Source organism: Paralichthys olivaceus, chromosome 2 (genome assembly GCF_024713975.1).
Source record: "Paralichthys olivaceus isolate ysfri-2021 chromosome 2, ASM2471397v2, whole genome shotgun sequence".
NCBI classification, from domain to species: Eukaryota; Metazoa; Chordata; class Actinopteri; order Pleuronectiformes; family Paralichthyidae; genus Paralichthys; species Paralichthys olivaceus.
The window spans coordinates 9670198-9691942 of NC_091094.1; the positions used below are offsets into that span (position 1 = coordinate 9670198).

Here is a 21745-nt window from a genome sequence, read left to right on the forward strand (position 1 = left end):
GTACCTTGCCATTCTCAGGCAGGATCATAGATTGGGAGTGGCTGAGCTGCTGCTTGACATCATGCACGGTGGCAGAATTATGGCACTGGGCACCTGCATTGCTGAATGCCGTCATGCTCACGGTGTCAGAGGAGGCTGCACGCTGCATGCTCTTTACAGGGGTTAAGAGTTCAGGGTCACAGGTTCGGGTCAGAGGTGGAACAGACAAACAAGGGAGAATCACTGATTTATTATACTGTACGCCAACAGAGAGAAAAATACAACTAACTCCCATTTTATTCTTACATCTGTTGATTGTGTAGAAATCCTGTGATAGCTGGTACAATATTGTTTTCCTCATAATAACTGTATAGAGATTTTCAAAGATATATATTAATTATATATATATATATATATATATTTATATTATATTTACATAATACTTAGTATTTAATTGACTTTCTTGCCTTAAGCAACCAGAGTACAACAGTACAATCAGCTTTATTTCCAAAACAATTAAAATTACAAATAAGCAACAGTAAAGAACAGCACAAAGGTCAAACTCATTTCACTCAAACCTTCTTCTGAGAGCGTCTTAATACAAACAATGCATGCAAAGCCTGGAACATAACACAGGAATAAAGCATATTAAATCTTCAGTTTGCATGACACTTTTATAATCTGCACAATACAAAAGGGCCATACACTGAGTTTGCCTTAACAGTATAGCATTTAATAGAATACTGTTAGTACTGACTCCACAAAAACTAAGATAAAGACCTTCTGTCATGTTGTCTTGATGGCCATGCTTTGCTGTGGGATGTACACACAATCTCAGCTTCATTTCAACAGGTTTCTTATCTTCCTCTGCTCTCAGTTCTCTTGGGACTCCTTATGGAGAGTGAACAGTGCAGCAGCTTTTCATTAGAACATACAGTAATTGATGAACCGCAAATAGAAGCATTCTGGCAATCTGACAAACGTCAATGACCTCAAGCATCAGTGCTCATCATGACAACTCTGCACATTAACAGATGGAGACAAACTAGTTTCCTTTAAAAGTTTGCTTGAGTTCACGGGAACGACTGAGAGACAGATTGTCACAGACACAATGATGCATACATGCACACGTGTGACATTACATGCAAAATATCTATGCTTACAATCCCAAGCATATACAGAGGGCATCATCCCACGTGAATGCACATATTCACACAACTTCAATTTTTGCAGCAACAGCCATAATTAAGTACCTTTGTGAATCCCTGTAACCCAGTTTCAACAATCAGACTAAATATCCCTCCTAATGTTTGCCATCTCCTCATGCAAGGCGGATTAGCACTAAGAGCCAAATCTGCTCCTTTGCTAAGATGAGGCCTTTAAAAGGGCTTTAAACCAAGCGCACCCACACCCCACTGTGATGCAACATGTTGCAGTAAGAACTGCTTGGATAACCGCCTTTCTTTTTACACCATGAGTTGCTTTTTCACCACCTTCATATACATAAATGCTGATCTCTGAGAATCTAAAGAGCATAGCTGGCAGTACTATATTGTATTTTGCAGTAATACAGTAAAGATACAGTTTTTGCAAATCTAATGACTCGAGTTCATTGATTTTCATGAGGAAAATTCCCTCCATCAAAAGCCCTTTAAGCGCTGACAAAACACTTAGGATTACCTTACCACAGCCATACATGCCATTTAAGGGTTTCTAAAAGAGCAATAAGCAAAGCAATCTATTGATATTCAAGTAAAAGTTCTCGTGTTGTATGCGAGCAGAACACGAAGCAGGATTTTCTCTAGTGCCGAGACAGAGGCAAGGTGGCAAACAAAGCCAGCAGAGTTCTCTGGTGTCCTGTTATGTTAATCAAATGCATCCTGTTGTGTAGCCAGAATATATAAAGCTGGTGAATGGTTTTATCTGTTACTTTCATCTTTTGACTATTGTGTTTTTTACAAGGTGAGAGTAAGGTGAATGAGATGGCCTCTGGCGATGAAAGAGTGCAGCAGGTAGAGGAGAGTTTCACCTGTTTCATCTGCCAGCCACAGTCATTTGTCCTCTGGTGGCTCCCGAAAAGGAACTCGGGTGACAGCTGCGGAGAGAGAGAAAGAGAGGAGAAAGAGTGATCCAGGAAGACAAACACAGGAAACGCACATGAACAGACACGATTTATATTTAATGAAAATTTAAAATACAAGTCGGTTCAATTTTCTGCACAATTGACCGGCAAAATAAATCTAAGAATGTTTTCACTTTGGGAATTTTCTGCCACTGGGGGAAACAAGAGTCATAGCAGAATGACAGCAGGTTGGTTAAATTACACACACCCGTGAGAAACCGGATGCTGACAGATTATCTGTCATTTCTGGCAATGAGGCCCAGGCTAACACTCACACCAGTGAACACCCCCCCCCACACACTCACACAAGCACACACACACACACATCCTGCCAAACGAATGCTCTTTGATTCACCATGACACACACGTTTGCATGTTTTCCACTGAAGTTAATGAGAGGCAGTTGCTCAGTGAGACATTCATGGCAAAGGTTTTCTTTTGGACTCAAGCATGGTGATTTTTAGCTGTTGAACTGGGCCACACATCACGTACACCCACGTTACAACCGTCACATTAGCTCCTAGCTTCTGAGAATGAGAAAGTCTGTACCAACACCTCTGAGAATGAAAAGCCAGTAGTCACGTGCTGCTAAAAAAAAAATGCCATGAAATAAAACTCAGAATTAGATAAACAATATCGTGTAGGAAATAAAAAACAAACTTACAGCATAGGTGCTCATTATCACCAATCACCCAGTTAAAGAATCCAGAAAAAACTCTCGTCTCTTGAGTGCTTCTTATGTGTCGAGTGCTCAACTCGCCCTCTCACGCCATGCCGCTTTTTCTTCTGAGTGTCAAAACCACTCATCTCTCCCTCTCTTCTCAGACCGTGTCTACTTCCCCATTCTAGAGGGAAGCTGACTTTATCAGCTCGAACGAGTGTTATGCACAGCAGCTCAACCAGGAAGGTGAGATCAGCTGAACTACCCCATCAGAATGACACATTAACCGCCATCCGACACCTTCTGTTTTGAAGTCAAAGACAGCAGGGGATTATCACTGTTTTATTTCTACTTTCTACTTCTCTTAATTTAATTAATTATTAAATCTTTTTAAGCACATTATTAACAATGCCTCTGTGTGAAAGCAGCAAAAAAAAAAAAAACTGATCTATATGTTTGTGTTAAAGGTCCACTGTGTGATTTAGGTGAAAGGGAACTATTGGCAGAAATTTAATGTAGATTAATCCTCATGATGTTTTCACTAGTTCGTTTCATCTAAATTGTATGAATTGTAGTTTTCTTTACCCCAGAATAGGCCCTTTATATTTAAATACTTTATATTTACATCGAGGGGACCCTCTCTACGGAGGCAGCCATTTTTTTTACAGTAGTCCAGACTGGACAAACTAAACACCTTTTGAGTTTTTATGACAACTGAAGCTCCCACAGGTTCTTTTTCATGAAGGGTAGGGTGAGGTTAGGAGGTATTAGCTGTAACATGAAATTTCAACACGAGATATCACAATATTCTACACACTGTACCTTTAAGGAGGAAAATAATTGCAAACATGTAGGTGGAAATTGATAGAAGAATAACTTTGTTAAAGATGAAACATTTGATGAAACATTCAAGATAAACCATTTGTTGACTATCAACCTTTTTTCTGGTGGCTAAGCCAGGAATTGAAAACTTGTTGAAGCTCATATAGACGATATGTAAAAGGGGTAAAAAGTACACAAGTTCTCCATTAAATGTAGTAGTAGTTTGTAAAATGGAATTTAAGTACAGGGATGACGAGGAGCTTCCACACTTCCTTTTGGATTAATGCACCTAAGAATCAACATGATAAGGATTAATATAATATTCAAAAATGTAAATTAAGTGTAGAGAACACCGTGTGCTGGTTCTTACACCTGCTTCATAAACATGTGGCACGTTTATGCTTAAAATATCATTGGTAAGGTTCCTGTTTGGTAACACATGTTCCTCTGTATAAGAACTGACACATATAGGTCAACAGAATGCACCTCAAACCGACTTGATGGGGTATCACTGCTTTGATCATGTGCGTATGATCTTGATGAGCTACATTAAACACTGATGCAACATTGAGGCAACGCAACCTTGAGATGCAAAATGCTTATCCCTAACAATCTGGATCATGCAGCTTGTGTCACTTTATCTCGTCGATGTCGTCACTGAATTGGCGGACGTGTCTATATCAGTCAGAGTTGCATAAATCCCTACAACCTTTACACCTCAAAACAACAGATGAACTTCTGCAATCGAAATGGTTTACAAAAGTTTACGACAAAAAGGTGAAACTAATGAAACAGCGGGAGTTTTTTTTTTTTTTACACTATTACAGCATCTGCAAGGTCTGGGAGGGGTTAACAGCTATGAGAAGTTTTATTGAGTGGTTTTAAATTTAGAAAATGATCTGTAACGTTTTGCTTCCTCTTGTCTCCCTCTGTGTAGCCCTAATGGCTTCTGCTCATCTACATCAGATCAAGAGGCATTACCTTGTTATTCCCTTCAGGGATTAGCCTGACAAAAACACCATTCGAGAGGAGGAGGCGTGTGTCACAGCGCGGTTAATAAATAAATAAGGCAGCACGTTTGTCAGTGAACGATGTGACGACAGGGATGATATAACCCCGTTTTTTTACTTTGACCATGCTCCGTGTGTCTGTTCCTGACACTGTTCAGTCTGGGGGACAGAGGCGGACGACTGATTAATTTGCAGAGAGAGATGGGCAGATGGGCTAGTGTAGTTGTTTCGCTGCGGTCTGTTCTGTATGTCAGTGGTTAGATAAGCATGTAACATAAGAATTATTTCAATTATTATTTACATGTTAGAGACAGTTAGAGCAATAAGTTAAGAGCATAAAAGGTTCTAAAGAACAAAAAACTAAACAAAACATACATTTAAAGCTAGGGTTTGATATCCTGGAAAAGCTAGCAAGAGCAGGCCACTTTGAAAAAATGCAGCTGATACAATCCAGCCCCTCCCATCATGAGGACGACTGTTAGAAGATGACTTTTCCGTGACTCGCTCGCTCTCATCTGGCCATTGTCTCTGCTACATGTATGTCTGAGTATGTTTCCACAGCTGAAGATATCAGTTATAATGCAGTGAGAGAACGGACAGGGTGCACACAGGCAGGCGACAGACATTTCTGTCTAAATAAAATGTTTTGTGGTGACTTTTTTTCTTTTTTGTCAGACAACTTAATTCATTGATGGCTATCGAGACGTTAAGAGGATTCCAACATCTTTCAAACCCTACGTTCATCACTGACTGTGTAATTAGTGTCACAAAAAGATTATTTTATACCACATAGAGATCAATGAGATCAACCTTCCTTGTGACTGGATCCCAATATCTACGCACATACATACATATATATACATTAAATGTTATACTCTGTACAACAGCCTTACCTTGTGCATAGTTCTATTGCCTGTTTCAGAAAGTGGTAGTGAAAGGTGACTGGTGTCCCTGGGTAAAGTCTGAGGCTGTGCTGGATTGGTCTGTCAGAAGAAAACAGAAGAAACACAAAGTGTTACTGAGGAAGTCTTTTAGCTAAAATTACTCTATAAATACAGAAACATAACAAATCACCCCCCCCCCCCCCCTTTATAAGAATAAAACAACAATTAAGAAAATGACTGGTTAGATTATTTTCACTGTTATTGTCAGTGCAATATGCTGTGAGGTATTTTTGTCCACCTTTCATTGCTTTAGTTAGGTGCTCTCATAATCCCAGAATTAAAACTCTCTGTGTCGGTCATCCAATCCACTTATTGTTCAAATATTCTGTACAAGGAATGTTCTGATATTTTGGAATAAGAAGATTGACTCAATCCTCATGTAACAGTAAAATAACTGATTAGTTTAGATGAAACTGCTCAGTACGGTTTTCAGATTTGAGTTTTTGTATAGATTACATAAATGACACGTGCAATGTTTGTTAATGAGCTTTAAAGGAGCTGGTAAGATTATTTTCTTAGCTTTGAACAGAGCTAGGCTAGCTGTTTCCCTCTGTTTCAGGCTTTATGTCTCCTGATTAGCTTCATAACTGACAAGCAAATAGAGGAACAATCAACTTTTTTTTTTTAAGCAAGGAAGCAAAACATCGAACTATTTCTTTCAAGTTGTCTCGCCCTCTCACAAACTGTAAATAAAGGCAGATACAGTCTCAGCTGTCAGTCATAGTGTTTTACCCAATTTTATAGCATCAAAACACTAATTAAAACCTACTGAAAAAATGAACAAACATCGGTGTGATACTACCTAAAATGACAGAAAGTAGTTTGACTTTTTAGTTTGGTCTATATGTCCCATTTGATAACATGGAGAAGACAGGATTTATGACCTTTTTGTGCATTCAGTCACCAGGTGGTCATCGAGACACTTTGGCTTCACTTTTCCGGAGCCGTCATGTCCTCCATCTTTGTATAAAGTCTGTGATCCCTATCGTTCCCTTGAGTTACTATTCAGCAACTTTCGTGGTGTTAAGTTCAATGTGACTTTTTGCCAAAGTGAGAATATGTAGAGTAACTTTCACTCAAATACGAGTCTCCCCACGCTGTGGAAACCTGGCCTGTGATCAGTGTGTGTGCATCACCTCGTGTCTGAGTCAAATATGTGAGGCAGGTTGATTTACTTTAGGTTCTGTGCTTGAAAAGGTCCTTTTTAGTGCTGATACAGTCAAACTATGTGAGAATATAAATTAGCTTTCTGTTTCATTCGACACTCTGACCCTTTTCTTCACTCTCCTCTGAGAAAAGACGCTTTCATACAGCTCTGAAAATGCCCAGCTTTTCAATTTTTATGCTAATTTCAGTGAAATAAAAAAAATAATGGATTCAGTGGGAGTGTGGTTGTGTGTTGTACCTTGTTATTGGTCCGTCCACGAGCCCGGCGAGGGGGTTTCCAGGACCTCTCCTTGGTGATGGTGTTGAAATAGTAGAGTCTACCTGTAGCTGGGTCTGAGTACTGCTCCCAGAGGTCCTTGATCTGAAGAGGCTGTTGACCCGGGGCAGGGCAGGGCGGCTCCGGCTGCGACGGCTGTTTCTCTGGCTCCACGCCTTCAGTGTAAAGAGGAGAGTTTTGCCAGGAAAGTTGTGACAGGTACGACTCTGTTGGGACCTTGTTGGCAGAAAGAGTGAAGGGAGAAAAAAAGTAAATCTTTAAAAACAGGTCAGGAATAGAAAGTGTTCTTCTTAAAAACATCTTAATAATTTCTAAAAAAGAGTACGGCACTGTAGTTTTTAGAAAATGCTCAATAATTCAGCAGTGCATTTGTTGGGGACTATTTTCAGCAGCAGATTAATGCACACTTGGTCCACTGGTGAGTATTTATGGCAGCAGGATGGTGTCTGTGGGATTGACTCAAAATAAACCACTGTGACCATGAAAACTCTTTATATCATCAATTTATTCACTCCTTGGATCTTGCATATGAGTTTTCAAATATTTCTTGTAAACATAAATAGGTACTGGATATAGAGAAGATGACAGTAGACCTGGTCAGATCCACGTCCACATGTAACACTGCCAGAGACTCTGCACAAAATTTGCCATACAACCTTTATAACATTGCATAAAACAAAGCATTCAGTCTCTCCTCTATGCATCAAATGCCACTCAGAAAGGGGAGTATATTTCCATTGCTTCTGGAAGTATTTTATTTTACAGATTCAGGACATTTATTTCTTTGAAAGATTAAAAAAAATGTATTACCCTGGTGTTTTTCTATGAAGCCTTCCTTCTCGGAAATTACATCTTCCTGCATTGCAATAGAAATGTCTCCAGATGTTTCCCAACCCAGCCCCCAAGTGTTTCCCTTTGGTACAGATACAGAGATTTTTAATCACCCTCCATCATTAAAGGTTAAAGATCATTTTAAAGGATGAGCTGTTTATGAATGTTTGGTCACCTTTTCTTCTTTCTTCTTCTTCTCTGTCTGAGTGTAGGACACCTCTCAAAGCTTAATTTGTGGGACACACACATAAATGATGTGTGTTGAGCTGTGTAATGTCTAAAACTCAATAAAACTTATTTGGTTTGGTTGTCATTTGCTAACCTTATTCAGATTTTTTATAAAGGATTTGTTGATCAAAGGCTCGAAAGTAGCTCCTTATATGCATGAATAAACTACATTTGGCCCCCACAGGGTTAGCATAGCATGTTCACAAGCATGCAAAGAGGAGACAGTTAACCTCACACAAACCACCAATAGACTCAAATAGATTATAGATATAGACTGCCTCTTACTGCAGAATAACCCGTCAGACTTTGGATTAAGAAGGAGTTTATAGAAATGCATGTGCTCGCTCAGATAGCGAGGACTAAACAGCTACAAGAGAAGAAATGTACAAATCCAATGAAATTAATTGAAAGGATATGCATGGAAGATCATCTTTCCTGAGTCATAGCTGAGACATAATTCACTAACTGATTGACTGACTGGTTGATCCCTGTTACATAACACACAACACAGGCATTTCAGATAATGACAAAGGAGACATGTGTGTGTGTGTCTGTGTGTGTGTGTGTGTGTGTGTATGGATGCACAGTATGTGTAATGTAATGTAAGACACATAAAAATTATGTATGGCATTTTACTCAAGGAGGCAGCACTGAGTCCTCAGCTCGCCTGCACCCTCCTGTCCCAACGTTTCCTTCTGTTCATCTCAGGTCTCAAATCCAAACCAAGTGTTTCACACAGGGTCGGACAGGACGCTGGCTCATTAACATAATACTATTCACAACACTTATATTTTGTATTCTATGGACAAAGGTCATATCACTGGATAATTTCAAACTTGCATATACTCAAGTTGATTTGCTACCATGACAACACCAAAATGTTGTACGAGGATAAATGTTAATATATAGAAAATAGAGCCCTGTACGATGGAAGGAAGACACAGTCTTTTTATGTAAATGTCTCTTTGTGCAAAATATGTGCATATGTATATTAGTTTCAAACAAAACTATTTTTTTGCCATTTATATATTGACTGCAGTGTGAATAATATTCAAGTATCTGCAGATGTAGATATTTGTCTAACGCAGGTATAACTAACATCAGGGTGCTGCATACTCACACATGCATTAGTTACACATGTACCTTTCCAGACTATCTGCTGCAACACAGGACTGTCAATACACTTTTAATGTAAGGCTGTAATAAGTTTCTTTTAAGATCTATAAACTGCCACCCACATCTCAAATTGTGTTTATAACATTGGTTAATGACTTGGTAAATCGCTATACTTTATTTAAGGACATAGGACAAAATGGAGAATATCCCTTATAGATATGTTACTTCCTGTTGAGTTTTTTTCAACCTCATTTTACAGAATATTTTCTTCTACCCCACATATCCAGCCATATATGCAAAGGTTCATATTGTTTTATTTTTATGTTGACATTTCTATAAATAATCATTAAAAAAAGAATGGCCCAAAAATGTATGGTGAGAGATGGAGTGAGTGTGTTTTCTGGATGAAAATGTGGAGTTATGACCTGAATGTGGCTGCAATAATCCTGCTTACTGGTGTTTAAGGTTTGAACAAAGACAATCCTCAGAGAGAAAAAGATACAGACAGAGGAAGACAGGGAAGAAGAGAATGAGAGAGATAGAAAAAGACCACTGTCCCCTCCACTGACATCACAGCTATACAGAGTCACATGTGGCTGCTCAGCAGAAGCAAAACCCCCATTCGGACAGACAGTTCGGCTCCTCAGCGGAGGGAGCTTCTCTCAGCTGACGGACAGAAAACTGTGAGAGCTCCTGTCTTGTGTAATCCCCTCTGATGTAAGACAGGGAAGCTCTGACGTCACAGCAGTGTGAACTTGATTGCTGCTCTGGGAGGATTATTGAGGTCAAGTACAGACGTAAATTGAACGCAACCTGTGCTGACATGTCCAAGTCTGACGTCTGGTGGGATCTAAACAAGAGGCCCTGTGACTTTGTTTTATTTTTTAATCAATTTGGTACAAGAGGAACAACTATGGTTATTTGTTTCTACCTGAAAAGCTTGTCTGATTGTGGAACGTTTAAAGATGTAGAACTATTCAAAAGCCAATAATTTAAAATGTTTTAATGAGAGAGGAAGAGCACATTTCTAATGTAATTGAATTTGAATAACTACATCCCACACTAATCAGTTTTCTCCACATAGTATTTCATATATCTTCAAACATGCCCTTTTACCCTGCTCTGTCACAGAGCTAGTAAAAACCAGTAGCTGTTTTTTGACTGTTACAGTTGAAGTTACAGTTTGATCAGATTAAAGATTTTGCCAATAAAATAAGGGAAATTAATCTTACACCACACTATTTTATTTTTAATTCAGCACATGATGACTCGAAAATATCCATCGTCCTCGGTGGTCATGGGTTTGACGACTTGATTTATGTCTCAATTCAAATGTCAATTATTTTGTGCCAGCCAATGGTGAATTACTCTGGCCCAAAGCTTTACACAAACACAATAAGTGTAAACATGCCGTACTACTCGTTATTGTCATTTTTGTGGTCACTCTAACATTTTACTAGGTAACTAATATTACAGATTTTGGAATTTAGATTTGGTGGCTCTCGTTTCTCCCTACCTGCAGATGGTTGTTCTTGCCCGATGCTCCCACCATGTCCCACTGGCTGCAGGACTTCTTCGGGGCCCTGTGGTTGACGCGACTGCTGAAGCCTCCGCCCACCTCATCGTACGGGTTCTCCATCAGGTTTTCAGGCAGGTTGCTGGAGCTCTGGCTCCGTGTGATCATGGGGACCACCCTGGGGTTCGATGGCGCTGTCTGAGCCCCGGAGGCAGCGGGTGCCATGAGGTGGCCTGACAGAGAGGTGGGAGAGTTGGGAGTGAAGCCGAATCCAGAGAGGGGCAGGGTGGGGAAGTGCCGTCCACCTATTCTCGTGGTGTTGTTGTCCAGTCCCTGAAAGGCACTATTTGAGTTGAGGTTTTCCATGGAGCGGTAGATGGGTCTGTTCACTGGAGAAGAAGAATATAAAATGGTCAATTATGACTTATCTTCCTTCTATACTCAAGAGACACATTGATGATACAGAATTAAACAATCATTTGGACTGAAGGCCCACACCAGATGTTTCCTTAGACTTTACCTTGATGCTGTCCAGTGTAGGGAGTCTCTGAAGGGCTGGGAGAGAGTGACACTCTTGGCAATATCCTGAGGTTGGAGTTCAGCGAGGCAGACATTACCAGGCGCTGTGGCGACGCCATGGGTGCAATAGGCACCTCTGTCACATAAGTAGCAGGTACATACAATGGCTTTGCTTTACTCGCTGCCCCGATCCTCCGTACCTGTCAAAGAACACACAGAGTGTAGGTGTACAGAAATGTCCAAGTCCTATGAGTGTAACAGAGGCGATGATCAAACCCACAACTTCTCTTTGGAAACCCAAAGTCAATACCTTGTCCACAGACAACTTTATATATAAGTGTCACTTCCTCCAGTGTGTTTCTTAGAGGTAGTCTGAATATATGAAGCATATGTACCTAGAGTGAATGAAATAATTTAAGTAAACAAACAACTCAGATAAAATTAGGAAAGTCTTTTCAGGAGGGACTTGAAAGACTTTCCCTGACTCTGCCAGCCTAACTTCCTCTGGCACAACAGAAACAAATAACCAGTTCTCTGACCTGCCACCAATCAGTGTTGGTCTTCTTCAGGAGAACAAACCGTTCTCCCTCCCTTATGCAGACCTGCCGTCCATCTGCACCACGGTAGTTGTAGTCATACTGGGCCTCGAGGACCACCGTGCCGCTAGGGACCCCACACACCGTCATCCCCCTGGTGTTCATCACCGGAGTGGCAGAAGGCTGCTGATGCCCCACAGAGCGCCGCCATGTCCCTGACAGCATGGTTCTTGTGTGCAGTCCCGTTTAGCAGGCTTTACAGGAGGCGTGATGATGTGTGACAGTGGAGATGCTGGTCGGGTTAGCGTAGGGCAGGTGAGACAGGAGCCAGGCCAGTGCCATGTTCTGAAACAAGCACACACACACATACACACAGATCCAGAGAGAGAGAGAGATTACTGGAGCTGACAAGGAACAATGAAACACGTCAGATGGTTCTGAGCAGGTTCAAAAGAGAAGTGATTCATTTTAGTTCTAAAAATGGAAGTGTGGATTAATGTGGGGAAAATCACTGACCTGTATGACAATGCTACTATTTTAGTCTCTCCATTTTCTAGCAAAATAGACTAAACATACATTGGTTTCAGTTCCTAAATTGGAGGGTTTGTTGGTTGTTCTGTTTTGTAAAATTGAAAACTGATTACCTTCGTGTGTTTGATTGCTGGTCTTTTACTTTTTATTTTGTACTATGTTCTGACTTTATAAATAAAACAATTAAAATGAATAGTTAAAAATCTTGGTAATGATTAGCAAATCAATACCACTCTCTCATCTCTCCATTTAATATAGAGCCACAACCAGGGTGGTTGGTTAGCTTAGCTTAGCACAACGACTGGAAACACAGGGGATAGTAATATACACATTATAATTGTCTGATACTACTATCTCCCTTCCTGATACTGTTTCCAATACCTGGACTTTGCGTACTGGCTGATACAAAGTACTGATCCGATACTTTCTAATAAAAAATATTTTAACAGCTGTATGCTGCAACACCACCCATAAAATTGAAGATTTGCATATGGTGAATGCTACCTTTTTTTCTTTTAGGACTTTCCAGTAGCTCTGGCTAATGATCCACTGAAATATCTTTCTGTTTTGCTGCAGTAAAAACAGCACTTGCCAGTGGCAGTACAGCAGAATTGCTGTTTCAAAGTGATTTTATCTAAATGAAACAAAAGTACTTTAAAGTCGTGGTATCAGATCAGTACATGTATTTACATACTCGCCAATGCCTGACCTGGCATCTTGAGCACTATTGCAGGCATGTTTGCTCTGGTCTGACTCTGAACATCTCTTTCAGATTGATCACTTATCAACATTGTAAGTTGGAATTTAATGATCTGCAAAGTGACTGATCAAATAAGCAACTAATCACTTCTAATCGTATTTTTCTTGAGAGATGTGGTTGAGGATGAAATGCCAATGCAGTAGTTTCCAAAACCTCACAATACACTGCTTTTCTATTGTCCTTTCATCGGGCAGAACTAGGAAACACGTGAGTAAACAACTCATGCATTCGGAGGCTGTAAGTGCAGCACAACCAAAATAGCATCCGTCTGCATCTCTCCACCTGAGCCAGCATCCCCTGCCCTACCTAGCCAAGACCCACTTACATAAGAGAGCATGAAACTTTCTGCCACTCACACGCATGTTCTGGCTAATACACAGAAGCTTCCCATTGTTATTAAAGCAAAGGAGTGAATCTGTGACCCCATGGCCACAGAGAATTACAATAAAACCACTCTGCACCAGCATACCTGCTGAAAGACTGCCGGCCTGATGGCTGAGTAACGCTGTCAGGAGGATCACTGCAAGATACACAGGACTGCAGTGTTTGCTAAGGTTTACTACTCAGCATAAGCTTCTGGTCACACCAGACAAAGTAAGACATCTGCAGCTTGATCTGAATTGAGCACATTCTTATAAATTCAACTTTTCATTTGTAAGCAACCGAATGTGTGTTTTCATTGTTATTCTTCAGAGAAGTAGCATCATCTGGCTTTAAGGCCACTGACACATGCACGTTGTTTCCCCTTTGACGCACATGCAAAATTGTTGTTCCACTTGGAGCGTTTCTAAAAGGCCCTGCATACATGCTCAGTGATAACATCTGTACAGCTGTGTAGGGCCTTTAAATGAATATCAAGAAGTTTCAAGCTCCATTTGTTGAAAGTGATCAATCGCCAAAAACTCTTAGTTCCTTAAAATGACATACTTTACCTAATTTAGAATGTGTGTGTTTATAAATGTGCAAATCAGCACTGCTTCTATCTTGACCCACCCCTCACCTGCTGTCCTGCTGCTCCAACTTTGCTAAAACAAACCAAATTATCCGCGGTAAGACATGGGTGGCAGCTGGTCAAGCAAAAACGTCATCCCGATCTGCAGCAACATTTTCAAGATCCAGAAGCTTTGTTTAATTAGACTTGGTCCCCATCAACAGCTCTGATTAAGCTCCCTTAGCTAACTTAGCTTGCAAAATACCAACCTATGACCAAGCTCCTCAAATACATCTTGTAATGCCACTGCAAAACAAGGTGTATCAGCTACGGCAGAACTTTGTAGAAGGCCCCACCCTGCAACGTTGACAGGACTGGTTTCTTAGGAATGTTTTTTCGAGGCGGAAATACTCAGCGATTATTTCACTCATGATTGGTCATAAAAAAACAACATATGGAGATGGGAGTTCACACCTGAGATTTTTTGATGTGCAACATCCTCGCTCGCAAATGACCGTTCACATGTATGTATGTTAGGGAGTTTCACCTTGCCGGTGTTATAATATGTTTACCTCTATACACAGGAATTAAACTGATCATGCTGCAGCCATCTGTACCGGCAATATTGCGCTGGACTCTAATTTATTCATGCTTGTTTTTCCTGAAACAAAGAATGCATGTATTTGGATCTAATCGTATCAAAAATAAATGACCCTTGGAATTTATTCAAAGAAAAAAATTAAAAAATGTTCTATCAACACGATTTGTGATCAGATCAGAAACACTCCTCTAAGAGCTGCAGTTGTTCTCAGGAAGGACGGAGGAGTGAGTCAGAGGTATAGAAGGCAAGCAGGTAAACAGGAAACTACTTATACAAAGGTTCAACCACAGTTTGGGTCATATCCTCTTGATCTAACCATTTGCTTCTGTAACGCGAGGCAGCTTTAGTAGTTTCAGTATGTAACAGATAACTGCCAGTTATTATAATGATGACTATGATGATGATCATGAACTACTTGAGTTGTACTTTCATCTGCTGAACATCTTTACTGCATGGCTTTACTAAGAGTTTAAACATACCCTGGGTTAACATACAGCAAGTTCTTCTTCACAGACAGGAAAAGCTCTTCTGATACTGCTGCACACCTGTCTCTTTTCCTGTCTCTCTTTGCTGCTCAAGAAAAAAGCAGGATTAAACAAGAATGGCACTCATTAATGCTCATGCGTCCTCCAACGCCCAACAGTCCCCTAATGAAACCTCATTTAAATTCACTAGATCCAGATTTTTATTTGGACCTGCAGCAAATTGCACACACTCATAAATATCTCCTAAAAATGTCTGTTTTTTGTCTTTAAGATCCATAAATGATTCTCTGAGAAATCAATGAAACAAACAGACCAACCATCAATTCACTTATCAGCACAGGCATATAATTCCTACAAAGACTGATAGACACAGGAAGCTTCATCATGTTATGTGCAGATGAGGCTGTAAAAGCTGGGTTAAAGTCCCTGGATGTTTTATTCCGTATTTGATACTTTAATGATCCTCCTAAAGGGCAGCATCTCAGACTGCTTACTAAGAAGAGACAGAAACCAAACGCTTAGACAATTTCAGTAATCTCTAAAAAAACAAATTATGATCTGGAAGCGAGAGGCCAGGCTGTGTTTGTATTTGCAGGTCAGATGGCAGCAGAGAGGACACTAGCGTCACACACCCAAACACACAGAGAGGCCCATATGGTGTCAGCGACAGCTACAGGCACCCTGCCACGGCTGTTGAGCGATAGATTTGTGCCAGGGGCTGAGGGCAAGGGGGCTTATAGTGCGGCATCAACAACACAATTGGAAAGACAGAGGCACAGACAAAGCTAAAATGGAGCCCGGTTGACTGAATACCTCCACTAAGGCCCAAAAGTCCCCTTAAATTAAATCCAGCCACTCCAAATCACATCCTCTTATTTATATCAGTTCACTAAATATGCCTGATTTCATATTTCTGAATTGTGTCTTTAGAAATTCACAGAAATGTTGGAAAATGTCCCATCTATAAATGTTAAAGAAAGTACTAAAAGAAAAAACACTGATCTAGATCGGCACCATTATTTAAAAGGTTCTTTCCTGACCCTTATTGCATTCTTCCACTACGTTTTGTGATATTCCCACTCATAGTCTTTATGTAATCCTGCTTAAAAACAAACAAACACAGAGGAAAACATAACCTCAATGGTGGAGGTGGAAAACAGTTGAGGAATAATAAAAAGATAGAAAATGAGAGCAAAGTTTCAGGAAAACAAAGGAAGACAAAGTGCTACATGTGATCTGCCTGTCTGCCTTTGCTAGACTGATTTCCCTTCAATTCAGACTGTGTGTGTGTCTGTGTGTGTGTGTGAGTGTGCATGAATGCAAGTCCAAATGAGTTGAAGGAATGGAGAGGATGCGATTTGTGCATGCATGCAAGAAAGAGAGAGACAGACAGAGAGACGTTTGACTCACCATGGTCCTGAAGTGAGAGAGTGTATGTACGTCAGCAGGGTTGCCAGCTCACTCTACAGTCAGATCCAAGCATGCATAAGCTTTGAACACACACAACTCTCCTCAAGTCTGAAGAGAAGCTGCACCGCTGACACAGATGAGATATGAAAAAGGTAGAAAACCACACAATTTCCCTCTCTCTCTTTCTCTCTCTCTCTCGTGCACACACAGTTAATCCTATGCCCCAAATGATTCTGCCTCCACTCACTGAACCCCTGCTGACCCTACCTTCCTCCATTTAGCCAGCATTTTTACTGAGAGATAATAAAAAAACAGAAGGCGGGACAGAGACAGAGAGAGCATCAGTTGGCTGTTGCCTATTCATGCAAATAAACCATATTTGCACTTGAGAGGAGAAGAGCATATGGAGAGGGAGAAGTGGAGCGAGAGAGGTCCTGGGTGCTGACGAAACATAAGCGACCAGCAGCCCGTGGATTGATTGAGCTATCGATCCATGCACAGAGCTGGCTGGTCAACAGCGCACACTGGACATCAGAGATCCACCCGGACAGTTAGTGAGAAAAGCCACGACATGGGGGGGTGTTAGCGGCAGAGGTGAGTACATTGTGTTCATCCAAATCATCTTAGGGATGATATACCATCAGCATTTGACATTTTCAGGATAATCAACCCTCCCCAAAGACCTTTGGATTAAATACTTCAGGGATTACAGGCCCTCCTGGTGGTTTCACATGTTAGTCAAACATTTCCCAAAGCATACATCAAATTTTAGATTAACTTTGTGGATTTTAACTCTCATCACAGTGGTAAGAAAGTCCACTAAAAGCCTGTTTGACTTTGATAATCCACCAAAGAGAACATCCACAGTTAAATTACATTTTTAAATTTCAGTCAGTTAAAGGTCCAGTGTGTGAAATTTAGGTGAAAGGAATCTATTGGCAGAGATTTAATGTAGAATAATCCTCATGATGTTTTTACTAGTTCGTTTCATCTAAATTATATGAATTGTAGTTTTCTAAACCCTAGAAAAGGTCCTTTATATTTAAATACTTTATATTTACATCGAGGGGGTCCTCTTCACGGAGGCCGCCATGTTTTTTACAGTAGTCTGGACTGGACAAACTAAACACCTTTTTATGACAACTGAAGCTACCACAGGTTCTTTTTCATGTTTGGAAGGAGAGGGTGAGGTGAGGGGTGTTCAGCTGCAACATGCAATTTCAACATTAGATATCACATAATTCTACACACTGTACCTTTCACTTCACTCCAGTCATATATTTGTATATATACATAAAAGATATAGAGCATGAGGACCTGAGGCCAAACAACCTGACTGATTCATTAATTTTCCTTTTAAAAATGGCCAATACGATGGAAACTAATTCAAATCTTGCAAATTGAAGGAAAGTGATTAAAATTCCAGGATCTGGCCCTTTAAAGTGGATCCCCTCCAAATCTGAGAGGATTCTTCCCCGACCTACATCCCATCCCTCTTCCAAGTGTGGTGTAAACAAGTAATTTTTGTGTAATCGTGCTGACAAACACGCAGATAAACTAAAAGAAACTCCCTGGTGGAGGTTATAATGCCTCATTTCTATGGCAAGCCACTGAGGGACCATGCAGCTTAGCTCCCACAGAGAGCGTTTCAGTCGACTGATGCCAGTCAAACTTCACCACACAGAGAGAGCAGTGAAGGGAGTTGGTGCAAAAGTTTGCCGTCATATCATATCCATATTCATTCCATATGTTTGAAGTGGAAAGAGGGCGGCTTTAAAAATCATAGCAACATGGTCTTCAAAGAGAGAGGAGACATGGGGAAGAGGAGTATAGAGTGAATGAGGAACTTCAAAGGGTTTTTCGAGTGCACTCCCACATCTGTATACACATAGAAAACACACACACACACACACACACACGCAGTCTGTACTGTATTTACATATGTATGTCTATTACCAAAGAGTTCACAGAAAACAGAGAGGAGACAAGTTTCTCCACGTGATACACACTGTTCAGGTACTTTAATCTTAACAAAAACAAGTTAGAAAGTGATATCTAAAGTCATGACAGCTGTTTAAATAACTTTCTCAGCCAAACAACTGCTCGTATCTTAGTTCCTCACTGTGACGGCAGCCTTGCCGCCTGTGCAACCCTAACCCTAACCCTCTCTACATGCAAACAAGCATCGTGGTTTGTCTGCTCAACCGGCCGCTTCAGTCCCAACTTGTGGTGAAGTCTGTGTGAGATGAGGTGTTGCATCACATCACACAATCATGCGTTGTCGGGAAAAAGGAGTTGTAGCACAGCAGAGTGTAGTATTTTTCACAGAGGTGCCTTGACATGTTCCTAAAATCAAGACTTATCCAAAGAGTGTGTCGTATTTAAACTACACCTGAGGTAGATTTAAAGCTCAAACGGTAGAATAAAGACCTTTCACATTTTTAATTCCTATGCAGTCATATGCAGTTAGCTGCTAATAGAGATTAGCCAAAATGGCGTCTGGACCCAAAACATCATAACCATATTTATCTCCGATGGGTTTACAACACATACACGATAAAAGACCATCAATCCTTTGATCTTCATTTCTGACAACAATAACCAATAAATATATGTTTTTTGAATCACTTTCCTATCACCAATTAATCTGTCAATTTAGCCCTCTAGCCTGGAATCAGTCCACCCCCAGCCTGATGAGCAGTTCTGCTGAGGACAGCCATGTGAAGAAACACTGTGGATGTACAGTTATAACTACTAGCGCTGATGTCTCTCTCTCCATATGAGACACATGCCTCAAGCCAAAACAGCCTTTCATCCTCCCAACGCCATGCATTATTGATGATTAGACCAGAGAGAGACACTGAAACACAGTGTGATGGCTGCCTGCCTGTGTGTGTGCGTGCGTGTGTGTGTGTGTGACTAAACAGGTGGGCTGGATTCTCTCTCAGTGATTAGCTGTGTAAATTGTCAGCGGGCCAATCAAAGAGCAGATGATGACAGAACAGAAGCCATTGGCTCATTCTTGCTACTATCATTATGACAACAACCTCCGTGACCAACTACCATCTCCAGTGTCTCCAGTATGTGTGTTAGTTTTTTTTTTTTCTTGTTGCATATAACAACATTTCATATGTGTGTGATGCCATCATTTCAAGTATTTGCTGATGCAATACTTGTGTTTACAATGAACCCTGCAGCCTCCATCGACACACAGCAAACTTCCTCAGAGAGAGAGAGCTCACTATTTCAGACCAATGTTTGCCAGTTAGGCAAAGTAGTGCAGGATTGCTCAGGGGCCATTTAAAACACTTGAAAGAATGAATTCAAGCATCACATTTTTTAATTAGCTTGTGCATTTTATATAAAAAATGGAGGGTGAAAAACATGCAGCCAGCTCACTTTGAGTTAAAGGATAATAAGCTTATTTTAGTAAGAGACAAAAGCTCATGAGAGAAGCTTCTTGTTTTAGTAAACTGCTTTTCTTATCTTATTAATCTGACATTACAAATGTACATATAAAATAATAGGTATAAATGGTAAAATGGTATAAAAAACATTTAAGAAATAGTGGCGATTACTATTTATTACCATGGCAGCTCCCATATATATATACAGTATATATATCAGTATAGATTATTAAATTACAGAAAATACTTAAAACTACTTAATAATTCAAAATTACTTCAACTAATTGTTTAATCAACTAATCGTTTGAACACGACAGGATTAAATGATTCATTATTTATCAAAGAAGTAAAGAAACTAGACTTTCACAAGTTTACTTTACTGATTTATTTTCTTGCTAAAGACTGTTTTAAGATTGAGTGCAAAGACCAAGGTTGCCAAGTTATGGATTTTGCAGAGCATTGATTTTTGTCTGGAGCAGCCAGACAGAATAAGATGAGTTGCAATTATTTGTTATTCTTTGTGATATAAACCAAAATCAAATATATTCATGTTTATTCACACGGAAGGTGACGTTTGACCAATGCTGGGCACATGGTTGTTTATATATTACGTATAAGTCCATGCAGACAAACAACACCACTGTATCCCTGCATTAGCTTTCCAGTTGAAGAAAATGAAATATCCCACCGAAGTCAAGAAGGATCTTCTCCAGAATAATAAATAAATAAATCCCCTCACTCTCTGACTGGGCAGGCGGGTTGTGGCTGAGCCTGTGGGAATGTGCGGTACATTGATGTTTCTAATGAAGAGCGCTGAGCTCCATTGATCCACCGGGGATGAGAGTGAGCTGTCAAAAGCTATCAGGCAAAGTCAAAGACCCACTTTCAGTCCTGCACGGCTGAAGTGAGCACGATTCTGTTGAGGCACAAGAAGAGCAGCTCAACCTCTGGAGGCAAATGTTATAGAGAAGAGACTCACACGCAGACACAAGCTTTGATGCCTTCAGAGGGTTAAAGGGAATGTTGGTTCAATAAAGGAAGATTAAACAAATAACAATACAGGTTGAGTCAAACACTGGAGGCCTGTTTACCCATGGTGCCCTCAGGTCTATTAATTCTAGCAATTTCATTACAGTTTTTCCTTCAATGTACAGTATGCAACTTCTACCCTCTACCACCAGGGGTCTATCAATCAAAACAATAACAAAAGACATGTTTGATGAAATTGTGATGCAGCGTGGGATCATGGGAGTGTTCACCATCATCTCCAATGAAATTCTACCTGACGTGATGCAGATGCAAATCATTGTGTTACGGTTTTATTTGCATTGACCGCAAAAACAGCAAAGAATAATCATGATTCATTGAAACCAGTACATATTTACCTTCGTCATATGTTGTTTGCCTTGGAAATCATAGCAAAGACATGCAAAGCACTCGTGAAGTGGATATAATGCATAAAGTAAACCGTGTTGTACCTTTGCATAATACAACTCATGGCACAGATACGAAAATGAAATGCAGGATTAAACTGGATTAAAACAGAGATCAGATGGGGGGTGGGATAGTCCAGTTCAGATACAGTATGGTGAGTAAATGGAAGAGCTGGTTTGTCTGTTTTGAGGATTGGGCCACAAACACCTAATAGTGTCTATTAGTTACATGGTCTGTGTAATAAAACTGAAATTAAACTTATTTCAAATGTATTTTTTCAGCTACCAATTAGTGACAATATGTTGAGCCTAGTATCTTCTGTGGAAAGCACGTGGTCATAATCATACTTGTTAGACATCATTAAACAGGATTAGGCTCAAGTGAGTCTCAAGAGAGTTTCTTAATCTTGGGGCCCCAGGATACACTACACAACCAACTTCATTCAAATGTGGTGGATA

At 40.2% G+C, this 21745-nt stretch overlaps 1 protein-coding gene across 7 annotated transcripts in view; it reads right to left on the reverse strand.

Annotated features, from left to right (window-relative positions):
* arhgap9 (Rho GTPase activating protein 9) overlaps positions 1–21745 on the reverse strand; it is a 37223-nt gene that overhangs the window by 13491 nt on the left and 1987 nt on the right. For 3 of the 7 annotated variants that reach the window (XM_020096887.2, XM_020096884.2, XM_069534703.1), the window contains exons 2-8: positions 11732–12073; positions 11194–11392; positions 10674–11062; positions 6944–7198; positions 5488–5577; positions 2009–2074; positions 5–151 (exon numbers count right to left, since the gene is read on the reverse strand). In XM_020096887.2, coding sequence (XP_019952446.1) covers positions 5–151; positions 2009–2074; positions 5488–5577; positions 6944–7198; positions 10674–11062; positions 11194–11392; positions 11732–11953 — 1368 coding nt within the window. In that variant the 5' untranslated portion in view covers positions 11954–12073. Of the gene's footprint in view, positions 1–4; positions 152–2008; positions 2075–5487; positions 5578–6943; positions 7199–10673; positions 11063–11193; positions 11393–11731; positions 12074–16446; positions 16598–21745 lie in introns of those variants that run through there. The other 4 variants (XM_020096885.2, XM_069534706.1, XM_020096888.2 and 1 more) reach the window with 2 other exon arrangements.